Below are 20633 nucleotides of genomic sequence, written 5' to 3' on the forward strand. Positions count from 1 at the left end.
GATTCAGTCAGTGTGAAAGAACTTGACTGGTCTGCATAAAGCCAAGTCCTAATCCCAGTTGAACACCTCTGGTGTGACTTTAAATGCAGACCTTGAGAACTCATCACCAAACACCAATGACTTGTACAAACACTACATGGACAAAAGTATTGGGACACCCCTTCTTTAAAACAGAAATAGGCACTTCTAAAACTGGCAACAAATACAGAAACATAATGAATGTAAAAATTGTATTTCCATCCCTGTTGCAAAAGTTTTGGATTTGTCTAAAATGACTGTACCCACATGTACAAGTCATTGGAGTTTTTGGCTCAAGGTCTGCATTTAAAGTCACACCAGAGGTGTTTAGCTGGGATTAGGACTTGGCTTTATATTTTTATATATATTCTATATATATTTATATACACAAAGACATTGTCATGTTAGAATTGAAGAGGGTCCTGTCCAAACTTTTGCTTTAAAATTAGAAGCACACATTTCCTTAGAATATAATTTTATGCTTAAACATTAAGATTTGTTCTCATGGAAATTACTAAAGTAGTCAAACCTGTTTATTAGAAGAGGGTGAGCGAATACTTTTGGCAATATAGTGTATATTTTAAAAAATACACTTTTGCCCGGAAGACCTATCGTTTCATATCGTCATGTGACCACGATGATATCGAGACAGTTCTATCGCAATAACATGATATTGATAATACCGTTACATCCCTAGTCGTCAATGCAAACTGATGATATTCACAGCATTCCCAGTTCATGTTGCATACACAGCCAATGAGCTTGCTGCTTTACATTTAAATGGCTAGTTAGCAGTAGGGATGTTAACCGATGACCGTTTGACCGGTGGTTGACCGTATCAAGGTTAACCGGTCAAAGTTGTCGGTAGTCGGTTAAAAAAAAAAGTGCCGGTGCGTCTTTTACGCATTCTGAAGGTGCCTGTTTTATCCATTGGTTTTATCATGTTGCAGTCTATTAGGCCAGGGATTCCCCAACTTTTCAGCTCACGACCCCCAAAATAACCGTGCCAGTGACTCGTGACCCCCACTATCCTCGGAAGTGTTTAAAATATACAAACTTTGCGCGCAACGGCGCACATGGGCCAATAGGCCTATCCAAACATCTGCATGTCAACACAAAAGAACACAACGGTCTAACAACTAGGGCTGGTCCGAATACCATTTTTTTGAGCTTCGAAGCTTCGGTGGGAGGGGCTGAACATATTCTTCTCTAAAGGCAGGAATCTCTGTATGTCTTTCTGTTTGCATTTTTATTATGTCGAGAACAGTTCATCCAAACGATTTTTGCTGTGGACCCGAGGGAGTGCAGTGTTGCATTTTGTTGCTAGTGATACAAAACACACAGGTCTGTTAAGTGCAATACTTTTAATAAGGTAGCCTAAAAAATTTTAACAAACAAATCACTCCCAAATCAGAAATTAGCACAGTAATTACTGGCACCGTGAAGGGTAGGCTATTTAAATAAAAGAAGAACGAAAAAAAATGGTGCGGTGTTTATATATAAATAAATTATTCATATCTAAATTATTTATAAATAAATATATATATACATTATATATAACGTTTGTGTATATAAGCCTATATAAAATACACAGCTTATGTATATTATGTTGAAACCCAAAATAAATGAGGCCCAAACATTATTAACAAACGTGCGTGTTTATTTGAGCACTTCCGTCAGTGAACAATCAGCCTACAAAACGCTAAAATAAATCAAATAAATAATACATTTAAATATGAATCTAGCCTAAATAAGAATGTTAAATCGGCTATTTAAGAAACATTCGTTGCAAACATTACTAAAACCTCGCCCGGACCTTCTCCGACAGCTCATCAGAATTACTGGCCCGAGTCTGACTGGAACCGGTCTGTTTTCTCTTTCTCTTCCCCACTGCACAGCTGCTGTTTTTAATAGCAAAGTGATTACATTTATTTTCGTTTATTTAGGTTATAAAGTTAATTTAGACATATATTTGGAACACTTTTTATTTGTTAAATTTAAGTTTTTGTTTTTTAAAGTAACGACCAAGTCATCACGATTTCAATTAAAACCCATAGATATAAGCACGCTTTGCAGAACATGGAAACTTCATTTTTGCTCATAAAGGTAAGACTAATATATCATCCGAAACTGTAAAAAAAATAATTTAAATAATTCAAATCGAAAACAAAACTCTTCCAATAGCTATAGGCCTAATGCATATGCATTTAGGTATTAAAGCCGCGTCAATGAGCAAATGGCATCAGGATCGTCAACTTCATCTTTGTGTCAAATACTAGTTTTTTAATAAATAATTCAAATATCTCCCTACTTTTTCCCCGACACATTCATGGTAATTATTTTTGCTGGGGCTTTGCGGTCAGCTTTAGCGTGCATTTAAAGCAGAGGCGCAGTTGTCATTATGACAGTCACAGCCCTAGTTTTGCTTAAACCATTTAAGTGGGCCCGACTGTACTTTATAGTGTCTCTCAAATATTACTCAATTTCTCTCTCTCTCTCTCTCTTTTTTTTTTTTGCTGTTTCTGTGTTAGTGGCGCAGCAGTCTGATCTTCTTCATTCATATTTAAGCGCAAATGAGAACCGTTTTGCGGGGGATGCAAGGTGTATGGAAAAAAAAAAAACGAATATTGAATCTCAAAATTTAAAATCGAATGCCAACCCACCTAACGAATATTCGATTTGAATATTCTGGTCCAGTCCTACTAACAACCAATTTTTTAAATAGTAATTTACTCGTTTGTTTAATTTCAACAAAAATAATATCCTAGGGGATTTTTAAAAAGTGACGTGAGTGGCAGTGTGTGTGTGTGTGTGTGTGTGCGGGAGGCAGAGCGGCAGAGAGATGCGACAGAGTTGCGAAATTGCAGGCGCGGCTCGAAATGGCTGTTATTTCAAATAGCGTACCATATTTTAAACTAATCGGTTAACCGGTTTCAACCGGCTAATGAGGCTCGGTGGTCGGTCAAGAATTTTTTTAGTTTTCGCCATCCCTAGTTAGCAGTCACTAGAGCAGTTCCTCTGAAACCCTCCACCTCCCCAGCTCCACCTGTATAGATCTGCTACTGGTTATTATATGTGCTATATATGCTACTTGTAAAAAGAAGGATACCAGCATCTCCTTTACCAAGGCTCAACATGTCAACATGTAGCATTTTTTGGTAGCACTTATTTTACAATCCTGTTCTTCATGTACATACGGTGTACTTGTAATAGTAATTTGAATAACTAGTTAAAGGAGTAGTTCACTTTCAGAACAAAAATGTACAGATAATGCACTCACCCCCTTGTCATCCAAGATATTCATATCTTTCTTTCTTCAGTCGGAAGGAAATGGTTTTTTGAGGAAAACATTTCAGGATTTCTCTCCATATAATGGACTTCTATGGTGCCCCCGAGTTTGAACTTCCAAAACGCAGCTTCAAAGGGCTCTAAACCATTACAGCCAAGGAAAGAAGGGTCTTATCTAGCGAAACGATTTTCTAAAAAAATATATATATACTTTTTAACCTCAAATGCTCGTCCTGTCTAGCTCTGTGTGTACTCCGTGTAGAGATTAAAAAGTATATAAATTGTAAATGCTTTTAGAAAATAACCGATTGTTTCGCTAGATACAGTGTTGTTTTCGTCGACGATGACGAAATCATTTCGTTGACGCCACTTTTTTTCATGACGATAACGAGACGTTGACGAGATAAAAGTGGCTCGTTGATGACTAAAACATGACGAGACGTGTGTGAGTTTTCGTTGACGAGACGAGAATAGACAAAAATGTTAGTGGGTGGTCCGTCAGACGTTTAAAATGCATGACATTTCTGCTTATTGTGCATGCCAATTAAAACCTAGTATCTGCCGCTATGGCAAGCCATTTTAGCATTAAAAACTCTTTGCCATACTAGTATGGCAAGCCGTTTTAGCATTCCATCCTTGTTTGTCTTTTATGTTTTAAAACATTCCTTCATTATTGTAATTATTGGTGAATATAGTCGATCCGGAAGCTCACATTGTGTTGAACTATAGATCTGCTATTTTCAGAACTTAAGTGACACTACCCAACAGCAAAATACTTACTGACCTACATTAATTAGTTAAAAGACTACTTTTTCCCCTTTTTTTTGACTAAAACTAGACTAAAACCTTTTTGACTTTTCGTTGACTAAAATTGGACTAAAACTATCACATATAGAAGTGACTAAAATTTGACTAAAACTAATAACCATTTTAGTCCAAAAGACTACGACTAAGACTAAATCTAAGATGGTTGTCAAAAACAACACTGGCTAGATAAGACCCTTCTTCCTCGGCTGGGATCATTTAGAGCCCTTTGAAGCTGCATTTAAACTGCATTTTGGAAGTTCAAACTCTCCATTATATGGAGAGAAATCCTGAAATGTTTTCCTCAAAAAACATAATTTCTTTACGACTGAAGAAAGAAAGACTTGAACATCTTGGATGGCAAGGGGGTGAGTACATTATCTGTAAATTTTTGTTCTGAAAGTGAACTACTCATTTAACAACTAGGTTATTAACCCTGAACCTACCTCTAAACCTAATTCTAACCTATATAGTTACCTTATATTACCAGAACTTATTTAGGTATTTAGGCTGTAAGTACACATAGTAAAAAAAAAGTGCAACCATTTTTCTTAATGAATATTTTAAATAAAATCCGTCAGATCTCCTGCATTGCAAATAAGCCATGGATCACAAAAACTGTTATTGTGTAGGGAAAAAATAACAAATTTGTTTGTGATTTTGATGTTTATTTAAATAGTATTCAAAAATGTTGTTAAAAAGAGAGTTTACTCAAAAATTACTCACCCTATTGTCATTTCAAACCCATGAGACCTTTCGTTCATCTTCAGAACACAAATTAAGATATTTTTGATGAAATCCGACAGCTTTCTGACCCTGCATAGACAGCAACACAACTGACATGTTTAAGGCCCAGTAAGGTAGAAAGAACATTGTTAAAATAGTCCATGTGACATCAGTGGTGTAATTTTATGAAGTTACGAGAACATTTTTGGGCGCAAAGAAAGCAAAATAACAACTTTATTCAACAATTTCTTCTCTTCCGTGTCAGTCTTCAATAAACGTTCATAAGAGTGCCATGACGCAAGTTTTGTTTTCTTTAGACACAAAAACTATTATCGTAGCTTTATAAAATTACGGTTGAAGCGCTGATGTCACATGGCCTATTTTATCGCTGTCCTTACTACCTTTTCAGGCCTCGAACGTGTCAGTTGTGTTGCTGTCTATGCAGGGTCAGAAAGCTGTCGGATTTCATCAAAAATATCTTAATTTGTGTTCTGAAGATGAACGAAGGTCTTACGGGTTTGGAATGACATGAGAATGAGAAATTAATTGTCATTTAAAGATTTTTGAATATTTACTTATTTGTCAGTTTAAAAAGTGATTAAATATATTTCGATATCTCTCTTTTTTTAGGTTTGAAAAATGACATGTTTTTAAATCTTACAGATTTTTAACATCTTTTGCCTTTAAACAAATGTTGTTTTTCCCAGTTTAGCATATAATCTTGTTTGTTAGAAAACTGTCATTTGCATGTTGCCAACTTCAAGTCAGGTCGAATGTTTTAGACATTTTCCTAAAGCGTCTGGAACAGGTAGTTTGCATTTGTAGCAAGGTCCACATTAAGCCTCGCTAAATAGCAGAGACTAAGAGCGATTTCTTTCTTTTTCTTTTTTTTTTTTTTTAAATGTAGATATTTTTCCACTGCTTTGATCTATTTTCAGTGCAGTTATTTGTGTGGTTTGGGTAGACTGTTTTCCACAAACTCTGCTGTCAATTCAGGGCGCTTTCTGAAAGTATGAATCTTGAAAGCCAAATGCCACCTACTGTGCGGGTCTCCTCGGCTTGCTTGTTTAAAATCTTTCGGCCTTGCAGATATTTCACAACTTTACAACTGCCACTCTTAATCTGCAATCTCACTTTCTTTCTTCTCCTCGTTCTCCCACTCAATTACTCTTTTCCTCACTGGCTCTCCCACACACCTCGCTCAGTGGAGGACCCCCTCCCCAGGCAACCTTTGAAACGCTGGCGCGGTGGCTGGCTATCCCTTATCACTTATTTGTTTCCTTTCTTATGAAAACAGAGTAGCGCTGCTGCGGGTGACCCCCTGCACCACATGAACTCGCCCAGACGCTTTTCCCAGAACGTCCCCGGAATGGCCTGGGTGGCCTCACCTGAACCGGGCTGTTGATAAACCGAATAGACAGCGTAGCGAACAGACACTGTTCATTAAGACTGCACTGTGGAAACCAGTGTGTTTAGGGGTTTTGTGTGTGTATGATCTGATGACAGATTAGGAAGACTCCATTCAGGCTCCATTCACTGGTTCGGTCAGATTCTACATGGAATTTACAATCGATTACAATGTGTGTCCTAATCAGGAGCGAAATGATTCTAGCAAGATGTAATTTGTCTGTTCACAATAAAAAGAGAAAGCTGCACCATGCAGCCAGAAAAAAAATGCTGTATAATGCACAGCCGTTCCAAAGTTTGGTATCAGTAATATTTTTTATGTTTTTTAAAGAAGTCTTTTCTGCTCATCAAGGCTGCGTTTATTTGATTAAAAATACAGAAATCAACAGTAATATTATTGCAATTTAAAATAGTGGTTTTCTATTTTAATATACTTTAAAATAGAATTTATTTCTGTGGTGCAAAACTGAATTTTTAGCATCATTACTCCAGTCTTCCATGTCAAATGATCCTTCAGAAATTATTCTAATATGCTGATTTATTATCAATGTGAGAACGGTTGTGCTGCTTGGATACTTTTTTCAAAAGATTCACTTTTTTTCTTTAACGAATAAAATGCTTAAAAGGACAGCGTTTATTTAAAATAGAAATCTTTTGTAACAATATACACTACTGTTCAAGGTTTGGGGTCAGTCATTTTTTCTTTCCTTCTTTGTTTGAAAGAAATTAATACTTTTATTCAGCAAGGATGTGTTAAATTGAAAAAAAGTGATAATAAAGACTTTTTTATTGTTAGAAAAGATTTCTATTTTAAATAGATGCTGTTCTTTTTAACTTTTTATTTATCAAAGAATCCTGAAAAAGTATCACAGGCTCCAAAAAATATTAAACGGCACAACTGCTTTCAACATTGTTAATAAATCGGCATATTAGAATGATTTCTGAAGGATCGTGTGACACAGCTTTGCATCACAAAAAATAAATTGTATTTTAAAGTATATTAAAATAGAAAAGTGTTTTTAAATGGCAATAATATTTCGTAAAATTACTTCAAATAAAATGGAACTTCCATTTGGATCAAATAAATGGAACTTCTAAGAGACTTCTTTAAAAAACATAAAAAATCTTACTGATCCCAAAGTTTTGAACGGTAGTGTATACAGTAAAATCACACTGCACATTAATATAATGTTTTATTTAATTCATATTTAAAGCTGTTATGAAATGTACATTTACCTTTCAAAAGTTTAGGATTGTTAAAAGTTTGTTTGAATGAAGTTTGTGCTCACCAAAGCTGCATTTATTTAATCAAAAATACAGTAAAACAGTAATATTGTAAAATATTATTACATTTTAATACATATTCTATATGTATATTAAATATTATATTATATATTAAATATATTTTAAAAATATAATTTATTCCTGTAATGACAAATGACTTTCCAGCATCATAACTCCAGTCTTTAGTGTCACATGATCTTTCTAAAATAATTCTAATATTCTGATTTGATGCTTTAAGAATCATTTATTATGAGCAATCTTTTCAGGAGTCTTTGATGACTAGAAAGTTCAAATAAACAGCATTTATTTAAAATGTAAATATTTTGTAACGGTGTAAAATCTTTACTGTCACATTTGATCATTTAAATGCATCCACGTTGAATAATAATTTTAATTTATATTTAATAGTTATATTTATATAAGCTAAACTTTGGTAGTGTAACAAACAATGCATTTAATACATAAAACATAACATTTCTGCATTTTCATGAAGCATTTACAAATAGCTTTTCTTTTGATCGGTGTCATGTTAAACATTTAAACTCAACTAAACTACATTTAAAAATAATAATAATTGTAGGTTTAAGAAGTGATTTATTTACATTTTTATATTTGACTGAATGAATTCAAAAATAAACATGTTTGAATTTTTTAATTATTCAGTTATTTGATTTCTTCAATTATATTGATTACGTGTAAAGACTTTATCAGACTATAGAGAGATGAGAGAACCCCTGTTCATTCATTTTGCATTGCATTGTAGATTTTTTCCCATGATTATAAGTAATAATATTGACCTCTACAGTCATGCAAAGCTGACATAGCTACATGTCTAACTGTGTAATGATGAATGTTTGTGTGTTTTCGCAGACATGCCCATCTTCGGCCAATGTCCTGCCCAGGATGACTTCTACCTGGTCATGTGCAGCCACTGCAGTCAGGTAGTCAAACCCCAGGCCTTCCAAGCACACTACGGTAAGAACATCATCTGCTCTCCACAGTTGACTCGCTCTCTGCATTTCTCTCTGCCGTCTTCAATGGAGGTGTTTTAGAAAAATCTTATCTCACTCAAGGGAATTAAGACAGAAATCCCTCCCGCCCCCACCTCTGCTCTGCCTCAACTATCATAACATGAAGAGGGAAGAACACAAGCCTTTGATACCCACCGCCAGAGTTCTGTTTACTATCCTCAAGTTAATATTTGATGTGCTCTTTTTAGTCAGCACGTCTGTGCTGTTTTATCCAATCTAGCACATGTAAAACCTCCCGTAAGACGTCAGAAATTTTCAGGAATAAAAAATAAAATCACTTCCATTTCAGCACACCTCTGATCTGTACTTTGAAGGAAATTACTTACTTGAGGATTTTATTTATTTATTTTTAAGCTGTTTAAAACGTGTCAGCAGCGGTTTAACACTTCAGCATTTGTTTTAGCACATGAGCATTACAAATTCATCTGCCAAAATGCTCATTTTTTGAGCATCTATGCAAATTCCAAGAAAGTGCTGTCAATTAAATGCTTGTTTTAGGAGATGGAATATTTTGTACGTACTGAAATCTGTGGTAAAAGTGGTTTCATTCTTATTTTGATCTTGGAAATGTTTGGCACAGTCAAGGTCTTGCTTTCTCTGAACACAATAATTACCCTTGAGCAAAAGTCTCCATTAGCAGATGCTGAGTCAATTTGTTTATTAAGACGCTGTAATAATAATTGCTGGTTCACACGGTCTAAGTATTTCAATGTAGGCCGCAAGGGGGAGCCAAAATGTCTTTAAATCCCAGGCAAATTGCTTTGGTGCTTTTTAGCATGCAAAAGTAGGGCAATAATAAAAAAATAAAAATACTTGTGAAGTGCAGATTAATTTATTAGATATTTTGTATGCATATGCTGTGATTTTCATTCTCTAATCCTTGCATCTAGATTGGTTTGCTTTGAGTCTGCAGACCCACATTCAATTAAATGCAAAACATCTTAGGTTTAAGTTATATGCTGGCTGGCTTGTTTGTTATTAGCACCATTTTATCTGCTATTTCAATGTGATTGTGTCACCTTTATATCTTTTAGGCTTAAAAGGTTAATTCAGCTAAAAAAAAAAATCCGTCATTAATTACTCACCCTAATGTTGTTCCAAACCTGTAAGACCTTTGTTCATCTTTGAAACACAAATAAGGTATTTTTGATGAAATCCGAGAGCTTCCTGACCCTTCATAGACAGCAAGAGCCCTTCAACGTTCAAAGCCCAGAAAGGTACCAAGAACATAGACAAAATAGTCCATGTGACATCAGTGGACACACCATTTTGGAGAGTATCATGATGCATACGCACACTTTTAGAGTTCAAAAAAATAATGGCAACATTTGTCAGTATAACTTAAATTGTTAAATAATAATTTATAGGGATGCACCGAAATGCAAACAAAATTACACACTGGGCCAAAGGCTGAAGGCCGATTACCGAACACGGTTTTTCGTGTTTTTCACCCATGTCTTTTGCCAATTTTTTCACAGTTGCAAATTAAATAGCCAATAGTTGCTTTTTAAAGTTTTGTCTTGTTTTTCAAAGAAAATTTTAAAAATATTTAACACTGAACATTGTAACATTCTAGTAGACATTAGAGCCTACCAGCAAAGCACAATTGAACTTAAAATTAATAAGTTAGTAAAATAATGTTCTTGTTTTAATGTAGAAATAAATGCAGCCTTGCTGAGCAAAGAATAATGTTATAATAAATGTAGAGATGCACCGATTGATCGGCTAGTGATCGGAATCGGACGTTTTTCGCATGATCGGCCCGGATCGGTGACCGGCCGGTCAGTTTCTCCTCTTGCCGATTCCTAGCCGATCTCTTTATTGCCAGCGGCGCATGCAATTACGTCACAGCCACGCGCGCTCACTTAACAGTCGCGTGTAAACATGTCGTTGGTGTGAGTGAAGATGACACAAAGATCGCAGTTTGCAACATTTATAAGGCCAAAATACAACGTGAGGGAACATCCACGAACCACGCGCTTGTTTAGCTTGGCTGGACATGTGGTAGATCGCGCCCCCGCTCTGCATATTTTGCATGTATCTGTTAGTTAACACACGTGATTCAGATAACCCGCTCGTTAGAAGTAAGCTCCGCGAATGAACTGTGTTCCGATTGACGTGGTCCCTGCACAGTGTTCATTGCTCCCTACTCCCTGAGAAGGGGAAATCCGTTGACATTTACTACACTTTCATTCATTCATATATTTGCGCTACGCCTCCGCATACAGCCTCTTCACACACTAATAGTTCAAAGCGAGCGTATATGTTCCATTTGAAGGTAATTAAAGCGTGTGCGACGTGAATTTAATTTGTATTTATTTACAGATGCATTTATGTTACACTTCTCTAGTAAATATCATCTGTGTGTGAAGACGCTGTATGCGGTGGCGTAGCGCAAATATGTGACCCTGGACCACAAAACCAGTCTTAAGTCGCTGGGGTATGTTTGTAGCAATAGCCAAAAATACATTGTATGGGTCAAAATTATTGATTTTTCTTTTATGTCAAAAATCATTAGGAAATTAAGTAAAGATCATGTTACATTAAGATTTTTTGTAAAATTCCTACTGTAAACCTATCAAAATGTAATTTTTGATTAGTAATATGCATTGTTAAGAACTTAATTTGGACAACTTTAAAGGTGATTTTCTCAGTATTTAGATTTTTTTGCACCCTTAGATTCCAGATTTTCAAACAGATGTATCTCGGCCAAATATTGTCCTATCCTAACAAACCATACATCAATAGAAAGCTTATTTATTGAGCTTTCATTTGATGTATATATCTCAGTTTTGTAAAATTTAACCTTATGACTGGTTTTGTGGTCCAGGGTCACATATGTGAATGAATGTTACGAAGTGTAGTAGGGGTGGCACGGTACATGAAAAACAACCGAACCGCTCGGTTCGCTTGTCTCGGTTCGGTGCGTGTGTGCGTCGCACGGTTCAACGGTTCAACGCATGCGCAATGTAGCCTCGTGTGTGTCCTTTTTGCGCGAAATAAGAGGTGTGTGTAGACATAGAGACAGTAAAAGTGGAGTGCTGCAGGTAGGGCTGGGCGATTTGGCCTAAAATCAAAATCTCGATTAATTGAACATTTTAACTCGATTACGATTAATGAACGATTATTTTATTCATTAATAAAATTATATTTAATTATATTTAAATAATATTTATTTTTTTGTCCTCATAGTTCACTGACAAGTTTTGTACAGTAAATATGCGCACATATTACAAGTGAGAGATTTTTGAATGAAGGGTGCACACACTATCTACTATCTATGATTATTTATTGAACATCAGTGTTGAACAACTGAAATTAAAGCACACAATGCTTAAAATGAAAAGTCACATTTTTCTTAAATTAGTGAAAATAAATAACTTGCACTTTTGGAAACAAAATAAATTATTTATAAAATAATAATAAATATTAAAAGTAGAAAATAAGCAGTATCTCTTCTAAATAAAATTACTCTTGTATATCCTGTAAATACTTTTTACTGTATAAATACTGTTTAAGCTCTCCATCGACATGTCGGCGGAATAACGCAACGTAACGGAGCGGGGTCACGTGACTCCACACGCAGTAGTGTTTTTAAAGGGAAAGTAATTGAAATAATTGACCTGGAAAAATTTGATCGATTATAGGTTCTGAATGTCGATTTCGATTACTTTTCGATTAATCGCCCAGCCCTAGCTGCAGGTTACGTCACGTGTAGAAATGGCAAGTGGGAGAGATAAGGAAGGCTGCCCAGAGTTGGAGGATGCGCCAGCTATGATACGCTGTTCATCCAACTTGGCTGTGCTTTCAATTTTATTAAAGGAAAGGATGAAGCTGATTGGTTGGTTCATGTCACATGGCCTGCGGTGAGCTTGCGGAATTTTGAAAAGTTGAGAAGTTTTATCTCGATGCGGCGCGGACGCGCCTGGAAAAATACGAGCGTGTCGCACCGCGTCGCTTCCATTACGAGCGCGCATACCACGTGTCTACATTTGAAATAACAAACTTGAGTGCGCAAAAGAGGCTTCATGTGAACGGCCCCTTAGCCAGGGCAGTTGTGTGGGAACATTTTGGATTTCATGTTACCTATGATGAAGACGGGAATAAAAGAATAAATCCAACTGAGACTGTGTGCAAGCATTGTGGAAAATGCATATAATATGCTAACGGCAACACTTCTAATTTGTCAGTTCATCTGGGAAGACATCACACCAGTGTGTTGGTAGACATGCAAGTTAATTCTTCAGTTCAATCTTTATGTGCTAAAAAGGCACATAAATTCCTGTGGAGATACACATTGTCCTGGTTTTGCCAAATAAATGAAAAGCATGTCATCAATGACTTCTCTATTGCTGTATCAAATCTCCCCTAGCTTTCCTCAGAGATGGTCTCAATAATGTGCTTAAAGTCAAGTCCAATTCAGTTTGTGCATGATTACATGATAAAACTTTTTTTTTTAATAATGTATCCTAAATTGTGGATAATCAAGCTACATTTCATATGCCAAAACAAACTTCTGGAGTGTTAAAGATTAAAAATAAAAAAAATAAAAACAAGAACCGTACAGAACCGAAAACCGTGACCTAAAACCGTGATACGAACCGAACCGTGCCACCCCTAAAGTGTAGTACCGCTGGATTAACTGATGACAAGGCAGAAATGCTTCTCTTTATCAAAGAAAATTTGCCATTAATGCTCAAGTAATAGCATTCAGTACTAGCATTGTTATTTCTACCTGTTTTTGAAGACACAGTGCACTTTTTGTTATTAAAGTTATTGTTGTTGTGAGATGATCCTGTAATTAATGTTTAAAAAAAAATCCATATAAAATTCATTGAAGAAAAGTAGATTTTTGTATGCCTGCTTTGTTACTTATATTTTATTTCTAATGTTTTCAAGGCTCAGAGCACTTTATTTTGTTAAAGTGATTTTAATATGAGAAGATGCTGTAATGTTTATACATTTCTTTTATTATAAAGTAAAAAAAAATACATTGAGGAAAAGATTTTTTTCTAGTATAACTATACTATGTTAGTTACAGGAACTAATTTTATACCTTTTTCGAAGGCACAAAGCACTTTGTTTTGTTGTTAAAGTTATTTTGTTGTAAGAAGATCCTATAATGTTTAAAATGTATTTATTTTATTTTACAGAACAACAGTAAAATTACAATACTAACATTTATAAATGTTGCCTTTTATTTTGGCGGAAACCCGCAAGAAGACCTCAGTACTACTTTTTGCTGACCGCAGCAGATTCATGAATGATTCTCATCAAGCAGACAGTTTTAAATGCTTTCACGCTGCTAAACATGTTTGCCGCATTAGTGCGTGCCTCTGTTTGATCGCGTCACGTCATTGTTTGGTATAATTTATTCAGCCTTTTCGCTTAATTTAACCATTTAATTAAACTTAACCAATGTTACCATTCTTTTTAAAAAAGTAGTATAGTTTTTCGTAAAAAAAAAAATATTGTAGCAAATATAGCGTAATTTTCCTTCTAGGTCTGGGTAGAAAATATTGATTTCACGATTTTAATCGATTCTAAATTTTACTAAATGATAACGATTCTAAAATCCCAAGAATCAATTAGTCTAGCCTGTTTTCAGTTGAACGAAACATTGTAGTGCACATTCTGTCTGATAAATCACACAAAGCTTTGTGATCTGTTACTTTTGATATGAAGCAAAATCTCAGATTTTCAAATCTGTCAATTTTATTATAGTATTCAAGCAATAAATGCTGTTTTGGCACTGTTTAATGTGGAGTGACAGATCGCTGTAGCCCCACAGTTCAAGAGAAGTGGCATTTCCTTCGTGTTAATTAATGTGAATTAGCATACAAAGGTATGTTAAAAGAGAGTACAACTTACCGAAAATCCATATCCTGTGTCATGTAATCACTCAAACAGTGTTTTAGCCATGGAAAGACAGCAATATAACAGCTTGTAAACAATGTCATGTAACTTCACATTTACATATTAAGTGACCATAAACGTGTTAGCTAGAAAAATGAACTATAGGAAGAAACATTTTGCTAAATAAATGCACCATATAACACATTCATTATAGATTTTTTTTTTCTTTTTTAAGTGTTTTAAGTGTAAAAACATCTGAACTTTTTCCTTTTTTTTTGACAGCTACCATGTAAATGTTTCAAAAAGGGAATTGGAGTAGAAATATAACTATGTGATTGTAACTTATAAAAACTTTATTGAGTGTAATGTAAGCATTTTTATACAAATCAGTTCATTTTAACCTTCGATATTATAGTTATGTAGTACTAGAGAAAATTTGGGATGTAATATACCTGATATATATCTAAAATAATCATTATAAAATCAAATTGAATTGGAAATCGAATCAGATTGCAAGCTCGTGATTAAAAATCAAATCGTCAAATTTGTATCAAAACCCATCTCTAATATAGTTCTAATATATGAATATATTTGAGTTACTCTCAAAGCAACAAGTGTTTTAAAACGGTCTGTCTGGTGTACACAAACATTCATGAACCATTAATGACACAGTGCAGCTGTTCATGGGCTATCACAGCCCAAAATTTAAACTGTTATTTGATTGGAAGATTTCCCTTTCTATGACTGAATCCAAAAAGGACTGGGAATTTGTGCAGATTGTGAAAGTTACAGCACTCTCTCTCGAGCCAAAACATGTCGACATCGGTGCACTTGATGCTCTGTTCCGCTTCCAGAAGATCATTTCTTCAGGACGGCATTGATGTTTAAATATTCTGCAGTATGATCTGTTTATTGCACACGGACTGAGCCAGTCCTGCTGTATTTTCTTTTTTTTAAAATGGAGATCATTACACAATCACTCACTCTAGCTGTGAAGTTTTTTTTTTTTTTAAGAACACTGGGACTCTTTTATTCTCGAACTGAAAGATTAATGAGCAGATTAACTACGCAGACCATGAAACTTTTAAATGCTCAAGTGCTTGACTAATAGTGTAGGGAAGAATCTAGTTCTGGCAAGTGCTTATCCAGCATGAGGATGAATAAATCATAATGAGCTGAAACAACTGTGGTACTTCGGAATATGCACTGCAAACTACATGAATCTGCAGTCAAAAAGTTAAGGACATATACATATAGCTTATATATTTGACCCTGGACTACAAAACCAGTCATTTTTTTTTTTTTAAATTGAGATTTATACATAATCTGAAAGCTGAATAAAAAAAGCTTCCCATTGATGTATGGTTTGTTAGGATAGGATGATATTCTGGGAAAATCTGGAATCTGAGGGTGCAAAAAAATCTAAATAATAAGAAAATCACCTTTAAACTCCAAATGAAGTTCTTAGCAATGCATATTACTAATCAGAAATTAAGTTTTTATATATTTACGGAAGAAATTTTACAAACTATCTTCATGGAACATGATATTTACTTTATATATCCTAGTGATTTTGGCATAAAATAAATAAAATGACAATTTTGACCCATACAGTGTATTTTTGGCTATTGCTGCAAATATACCTGTGCTACTTAAGGCTGGTTTTGTGTTCCAGGGTCACATATGTATTTATATCTATATTGCCATCATTTTTAATGGGTGGTTGAGATCTGCTTGTTGAACATTTGCGTGTTAAACACTTTGTTCATAATTGTTTTTTTGTATTCCGTTCTTAAAGGAGAACTCCGGTGTGATTTTGACCTAAAGTGTATTGAATCATGATACCGAGTGTGAATGTACCTTGCATATCTCATCTCGGTTTGTGTCCAGCTGTCCGAAATCTGGGGTTAGTTAGCCGATGCTCACAACAGCTTGTCAATGAGAGTCAACAGGGCATCGAAGAAGCCATGTAAATAAATCACTGTTTTACGCCATTTACGAGGCACAAAGTAGCTCCACACTTCATTGGTAGACTTCCAAGGGCCCTGACATTTAAAACGAGACATTGAGAACTCAGAAAAAGCACCGGTAGTTTATTTACAAGAAGATTTATACAGACAGTACCTGGAAAAGAAAATCCGGTCGCCGCCATCCTGAACTTAGTCACGATAAGTCGAGTGTTGAGCACCAAGGAATTTATCAGGTTATCAACGTATCAGGTTGTAGTTTCCTTCGTGCTCGACACTCGACTTATCGTGACTACATTTAAGATGGCGGTGACCGGTCCGTTCCTGGTGGAAAATGTCTGTATAAATCTACTTGTAAATAAACTACCGGTGCTTTTTCTGAGTTCTCAATGTCTCGTTTTAAATGTCAGGGCCCTAGGAAGTCTACCAATGAAGTGTGGAGCTACTTTGTGCCTCGTAAATGGCGTAAAACAGTGATTTATTTACATGGCTATTCCGATGCCCTGTTGACTCTCATTGACAAGCTGTTGTGAGCATCGGCTAACTGACCCCAGATTTCGGACAGCTGGACACAAACCGAGATGAGATATGCAAGGTACGTTCACACTCGGTATCATGATTCAATACACTTTAGGTCAATATCACACCGGAGTTCTCCTTTAAATAAGAAATGAATTTGTATCCTCCTCAGTGTTCTTCAGTTTAAAATGGACTTAACTCATTCCCTGAGCTGAAATTGACTGGCTTGACTATATATTATCTTTCACTTTAACTATATTATGCGTTTGTGGATGTTGTGGGATTCTGCAGTTGCTCTGCACCTTAGTTGATTAGAACAGTATGCATAGATGCACTTCATTATAAAAAAGTTTGCACTCCTTTTCTCTTTGCTCTGCTTTACTTATTTTAAACACTCTTTTTGTATTATTGTAATATAAAGCATTTAAATTTGCTTTTATAACAAACTCTTATTTCTTCTACAAAATGACAACACTGGCAAAAGATCAACAAAACAAACAAATCAATACTGAGTTTTTTGGTTGACTAATTTTAAGACATAAGAAGTTGTGAGGGTCATGATTTGTTCTTCATTTTCGAAAAAAGTGCAAAATCAGTGTTCATACCGATCATCTTTTTGAGCAAGGCTCTTGTTTTTATGTCGGTAGTTCCCTGTGGTCATTTGTCAGGTTGCAGTATTTGGTGTAGAGTTTCCTTACAACAATCCAGATTGCTTTTCAACATGGCACGGATTGTTGCGGTGTAATTGGGGCTTTGTCGATTGGGCCTTTGGTTACTCAAATTGCTGTTGGCTCACTTTCTCAAAGCAGCACCAACAACCCAGGAAATAGCCACAAGCGTTTGTGAGAATTAAGTAAGTCAAGGATTTCTTCCTAGTGTCCTTCTTTTATTTTTTGGTCTTTTGCTGTAGTTTTATCAGCACAGATAAACACGGACAAGACATCAGACTAGAGTTTTTATGTGTGTATGTGTGTGTTTGCCCCTGGTTTGCTGGAGGGCTTACTGACAAATGCTGGGCTGGAGCAGCAGGACTGTGGGTGTGTGTGTGTTGTTGACAGGCAAGTATGGAAAGACCAGGGCGTTTGTTAGTGTAGCACAGCGGTTCACTCTTTTGAATAAATGCTCTTGCACATTTGTGTCTTGTAATTACGTCTGAGAGAAAGCAAATGTGTGTGTTTAGAAGGGGAGAGTGTCTTTATGTGTGTCTAAGTATTAATCTACTTAGCTTAACTGCAGGTTAGGTCGGCTACCCATTAAAACGGATGTCATGGACAAAGTGTGCAAAGCCAGATGAATATTCTTTTTTTTTTTTTTTTTTTGTCCTTTGCTTTTTTGTCTTTTTATATAGTTAACTGGGAAACACTGGAACTAACATAAATCTTCAACACCCCAGAGCTAACAAAAATGTAAAAAGGCAAATAATTTAAAGGATTAGTTCGCTCCTGAATTAAAATTTCCTGATAATTTCACAGCCCCATGTCATACAAGATGTTCATGTCTTTCTTTTTTCAGTGAAAAAGAAATTTTTCCAGGATTTTTCTTTGGTTCAAAAAGATAGAGTAGGATGAGGAACTCCAACTCATTTTCTCCTCCAACTTCAAAATCCAAATTGTTTTTTGTACCGGTTTTTGTAAAGTGCGTTTGACTTTCTTTGCGCGTTCGCTTTGTAAACATTGGGTCAGTACTTCCACCTATGCCACGCGTGACCTTTCCAACGTGATTACGTAATGCGTGAAGTCATGGAAGCAAAGCTAGTGCAAGATGAGCTTGGTTTTTTCGAAATTGGTAGATCGTTTTACTAGACAAGACCCTTATTTCTCAGCTGGGATCGTGTAGAGCCCTTTGAAGCTGCATTGAAACTAGAATTTAGACCTTCAATCCATTGATCACCATTGAAGCCACAATATGGAGAAAAATCCTGGATGTTTTTCCCAAAAACCTTTATTTCTTTTTGACTGAAGAAAGACATGAACATCTAGGATGACATAGGGTTACCAGGAAAATACCAGGAAATTTTAATTCTGGAGTATATAAACTAAATATATATATATAGGGTCATTTCTGGGATTCGGTGCCTTTTGTGTCCCCAGTAAAGATCATGATACTATTGCCTTAAAATTTTCAACAGCAATTTTTCAAAGACGCTGTCTTTGACATAATTAACACCTTTTGACCTTTTAAGCATATTTAAGTTTTTATATATATATATATATAATTCTAAACTTTTTACAGCATTTAAGCCACCAAATATCATAATTTTTCCTATGCCTCCAAGCCTGTGTCTACCGTTTTGATGATGAATAAAACACTTAATATGAGCACCCCCCCACACACACACACACACACACACACACACATTTTTTGGTATATCAGTAATAGTTTTTTGTAATGTATATTGCAAAATATATATACATATTCCATGTATTAAATTAGTTTTTTCAAAAAATAAAGGTTTTTAACCTGTTTACCCTGTTATATTTTAGTACTGGCTCTTTAAATGAAAGTTGGAAAAAGTAAATTGCATCGTATCAAATGGCTGACATCATTTCATTAGAGGGAAAACAGCTGGGGAAGCTTCTGTTTTTTGTTAATTGTCTGTTTTTCCTTTTTGCATTTTCCAATTTGATGTGGTCAAATTCAACATGTCCATCCTGTTAAGTCCAATATTTAAAAAAATTAAATAGGAATTCTTATTTTTTAAAAGTAGCATTTTAAAAAAACATTCAATTCTTTATTTGACAGACCTTCTGTGTAAGCTTTTTTTTGTTGTTGCTCAGACTTAGTGTAATGGCTGATTTTAGTTCAAAATGTCCACTCTGTTAGTGTCCACCCTGTTAAGTCAGAAAACCTAACAGGGTAGACACATTTAGTAGATGGATCCTTAAATGTATATACCTAAGATTGACCAAAATTATTTTTCACATGTTTTACTACCATAATTACACAAGAATTGATTAAAAAAAAAAGTGTTATGATGTCCAAAAGGCACTGAATACTGGGAATGACCCTAACCCCTTAACAGGGTGGACATTGAAAAATTGTGATAATTGTTGGTTTAAAATGCTGTACATTTTTAAAATTGTTTAAAAAAAAATCAACTTAAATATGCTTCAAAAGGTGTTATTCATGTCAGAGACAACTTTAAAATTTACATCTTGAAACCTTTACAACCCACCTGCAGTAAACATGATAATGCCACTAGATGGCAATAAGGCATGACAGTTTTTTTAAATTATGCCAGTTATCAACTTTGGTGGCCTAAAAAAAGCTAAAAACTTAAATTTAACTTACCAGAGAATGAAACAAAAATCTAAATTAAAATGTAAAAATTTGTGTACATGTTTATTTACTTTTGCCATCCACATATTGAGCATTAAATAATAAAATCTTGCAAATTTCTCGCTCCTCAGAGAGAAGACACAGCTCCAGCAGCAAGCCCCCATCCAGCTATGCCGCCTCTGCTGCGTTCGCGAACTCTCGAAATAAGGGCAGCCTTGGGGGTGGAGTTGGGGTCGGGAACGTTGGTGGAAGCACACTTGCACGCCCCTCCAGTGCGAACAGCAGCGCCCCCACTAAAATCTTCAAACCAACCAAAGAGAAGCTGCCTCACCGGAAGCCTCACTTCCCCTATAGGGTGCCGCAAGAAGAGAGGTGTGTATGTGTGTTTTGACGGAGCGTAAGTGAATTTAATGGATAAATTTGTTAAGCAGCCCATTCTTGCATAACACAAAAG

The 20633-nt window shown here is 35.4% G+C and overlaps 1 protein-coding gene across 1 annotated transcript in view; it reads left to right on the forward strand.

The window, feature by feature from the left end:
* The window catches only part of atxn7 (ataxin 7), a 55376-nt gene that overhangs the window by 20041 nt on the left and 14702 nt on the right, over nt 1–20633 (forward strand). The window contains exons 5-6 of the mRNA XM_073826056.1: nt 8398–8502; nt 20311–20551. Coding sequence (XP_073682157.1) covers nt 8398–8502; nt 20311–20551 — 346 coding nt within the window. The remainder of the gene's footprint in view (nt 1–8397; nt 8503–20310; nt 20552–20633) is intronic.

Source organism: Garra rufa, chromosome 20 (assembly GCF_049309525.1).
Source record: "Garra rufa chromosome 20, GarRuf1.0, whole genome shotgun sequence".
NCBI lineage: Eukaryota > Metazoa > Chordata > Actinopteri > Cypriniformes > Cyprinidae > Garra > Garra rufa.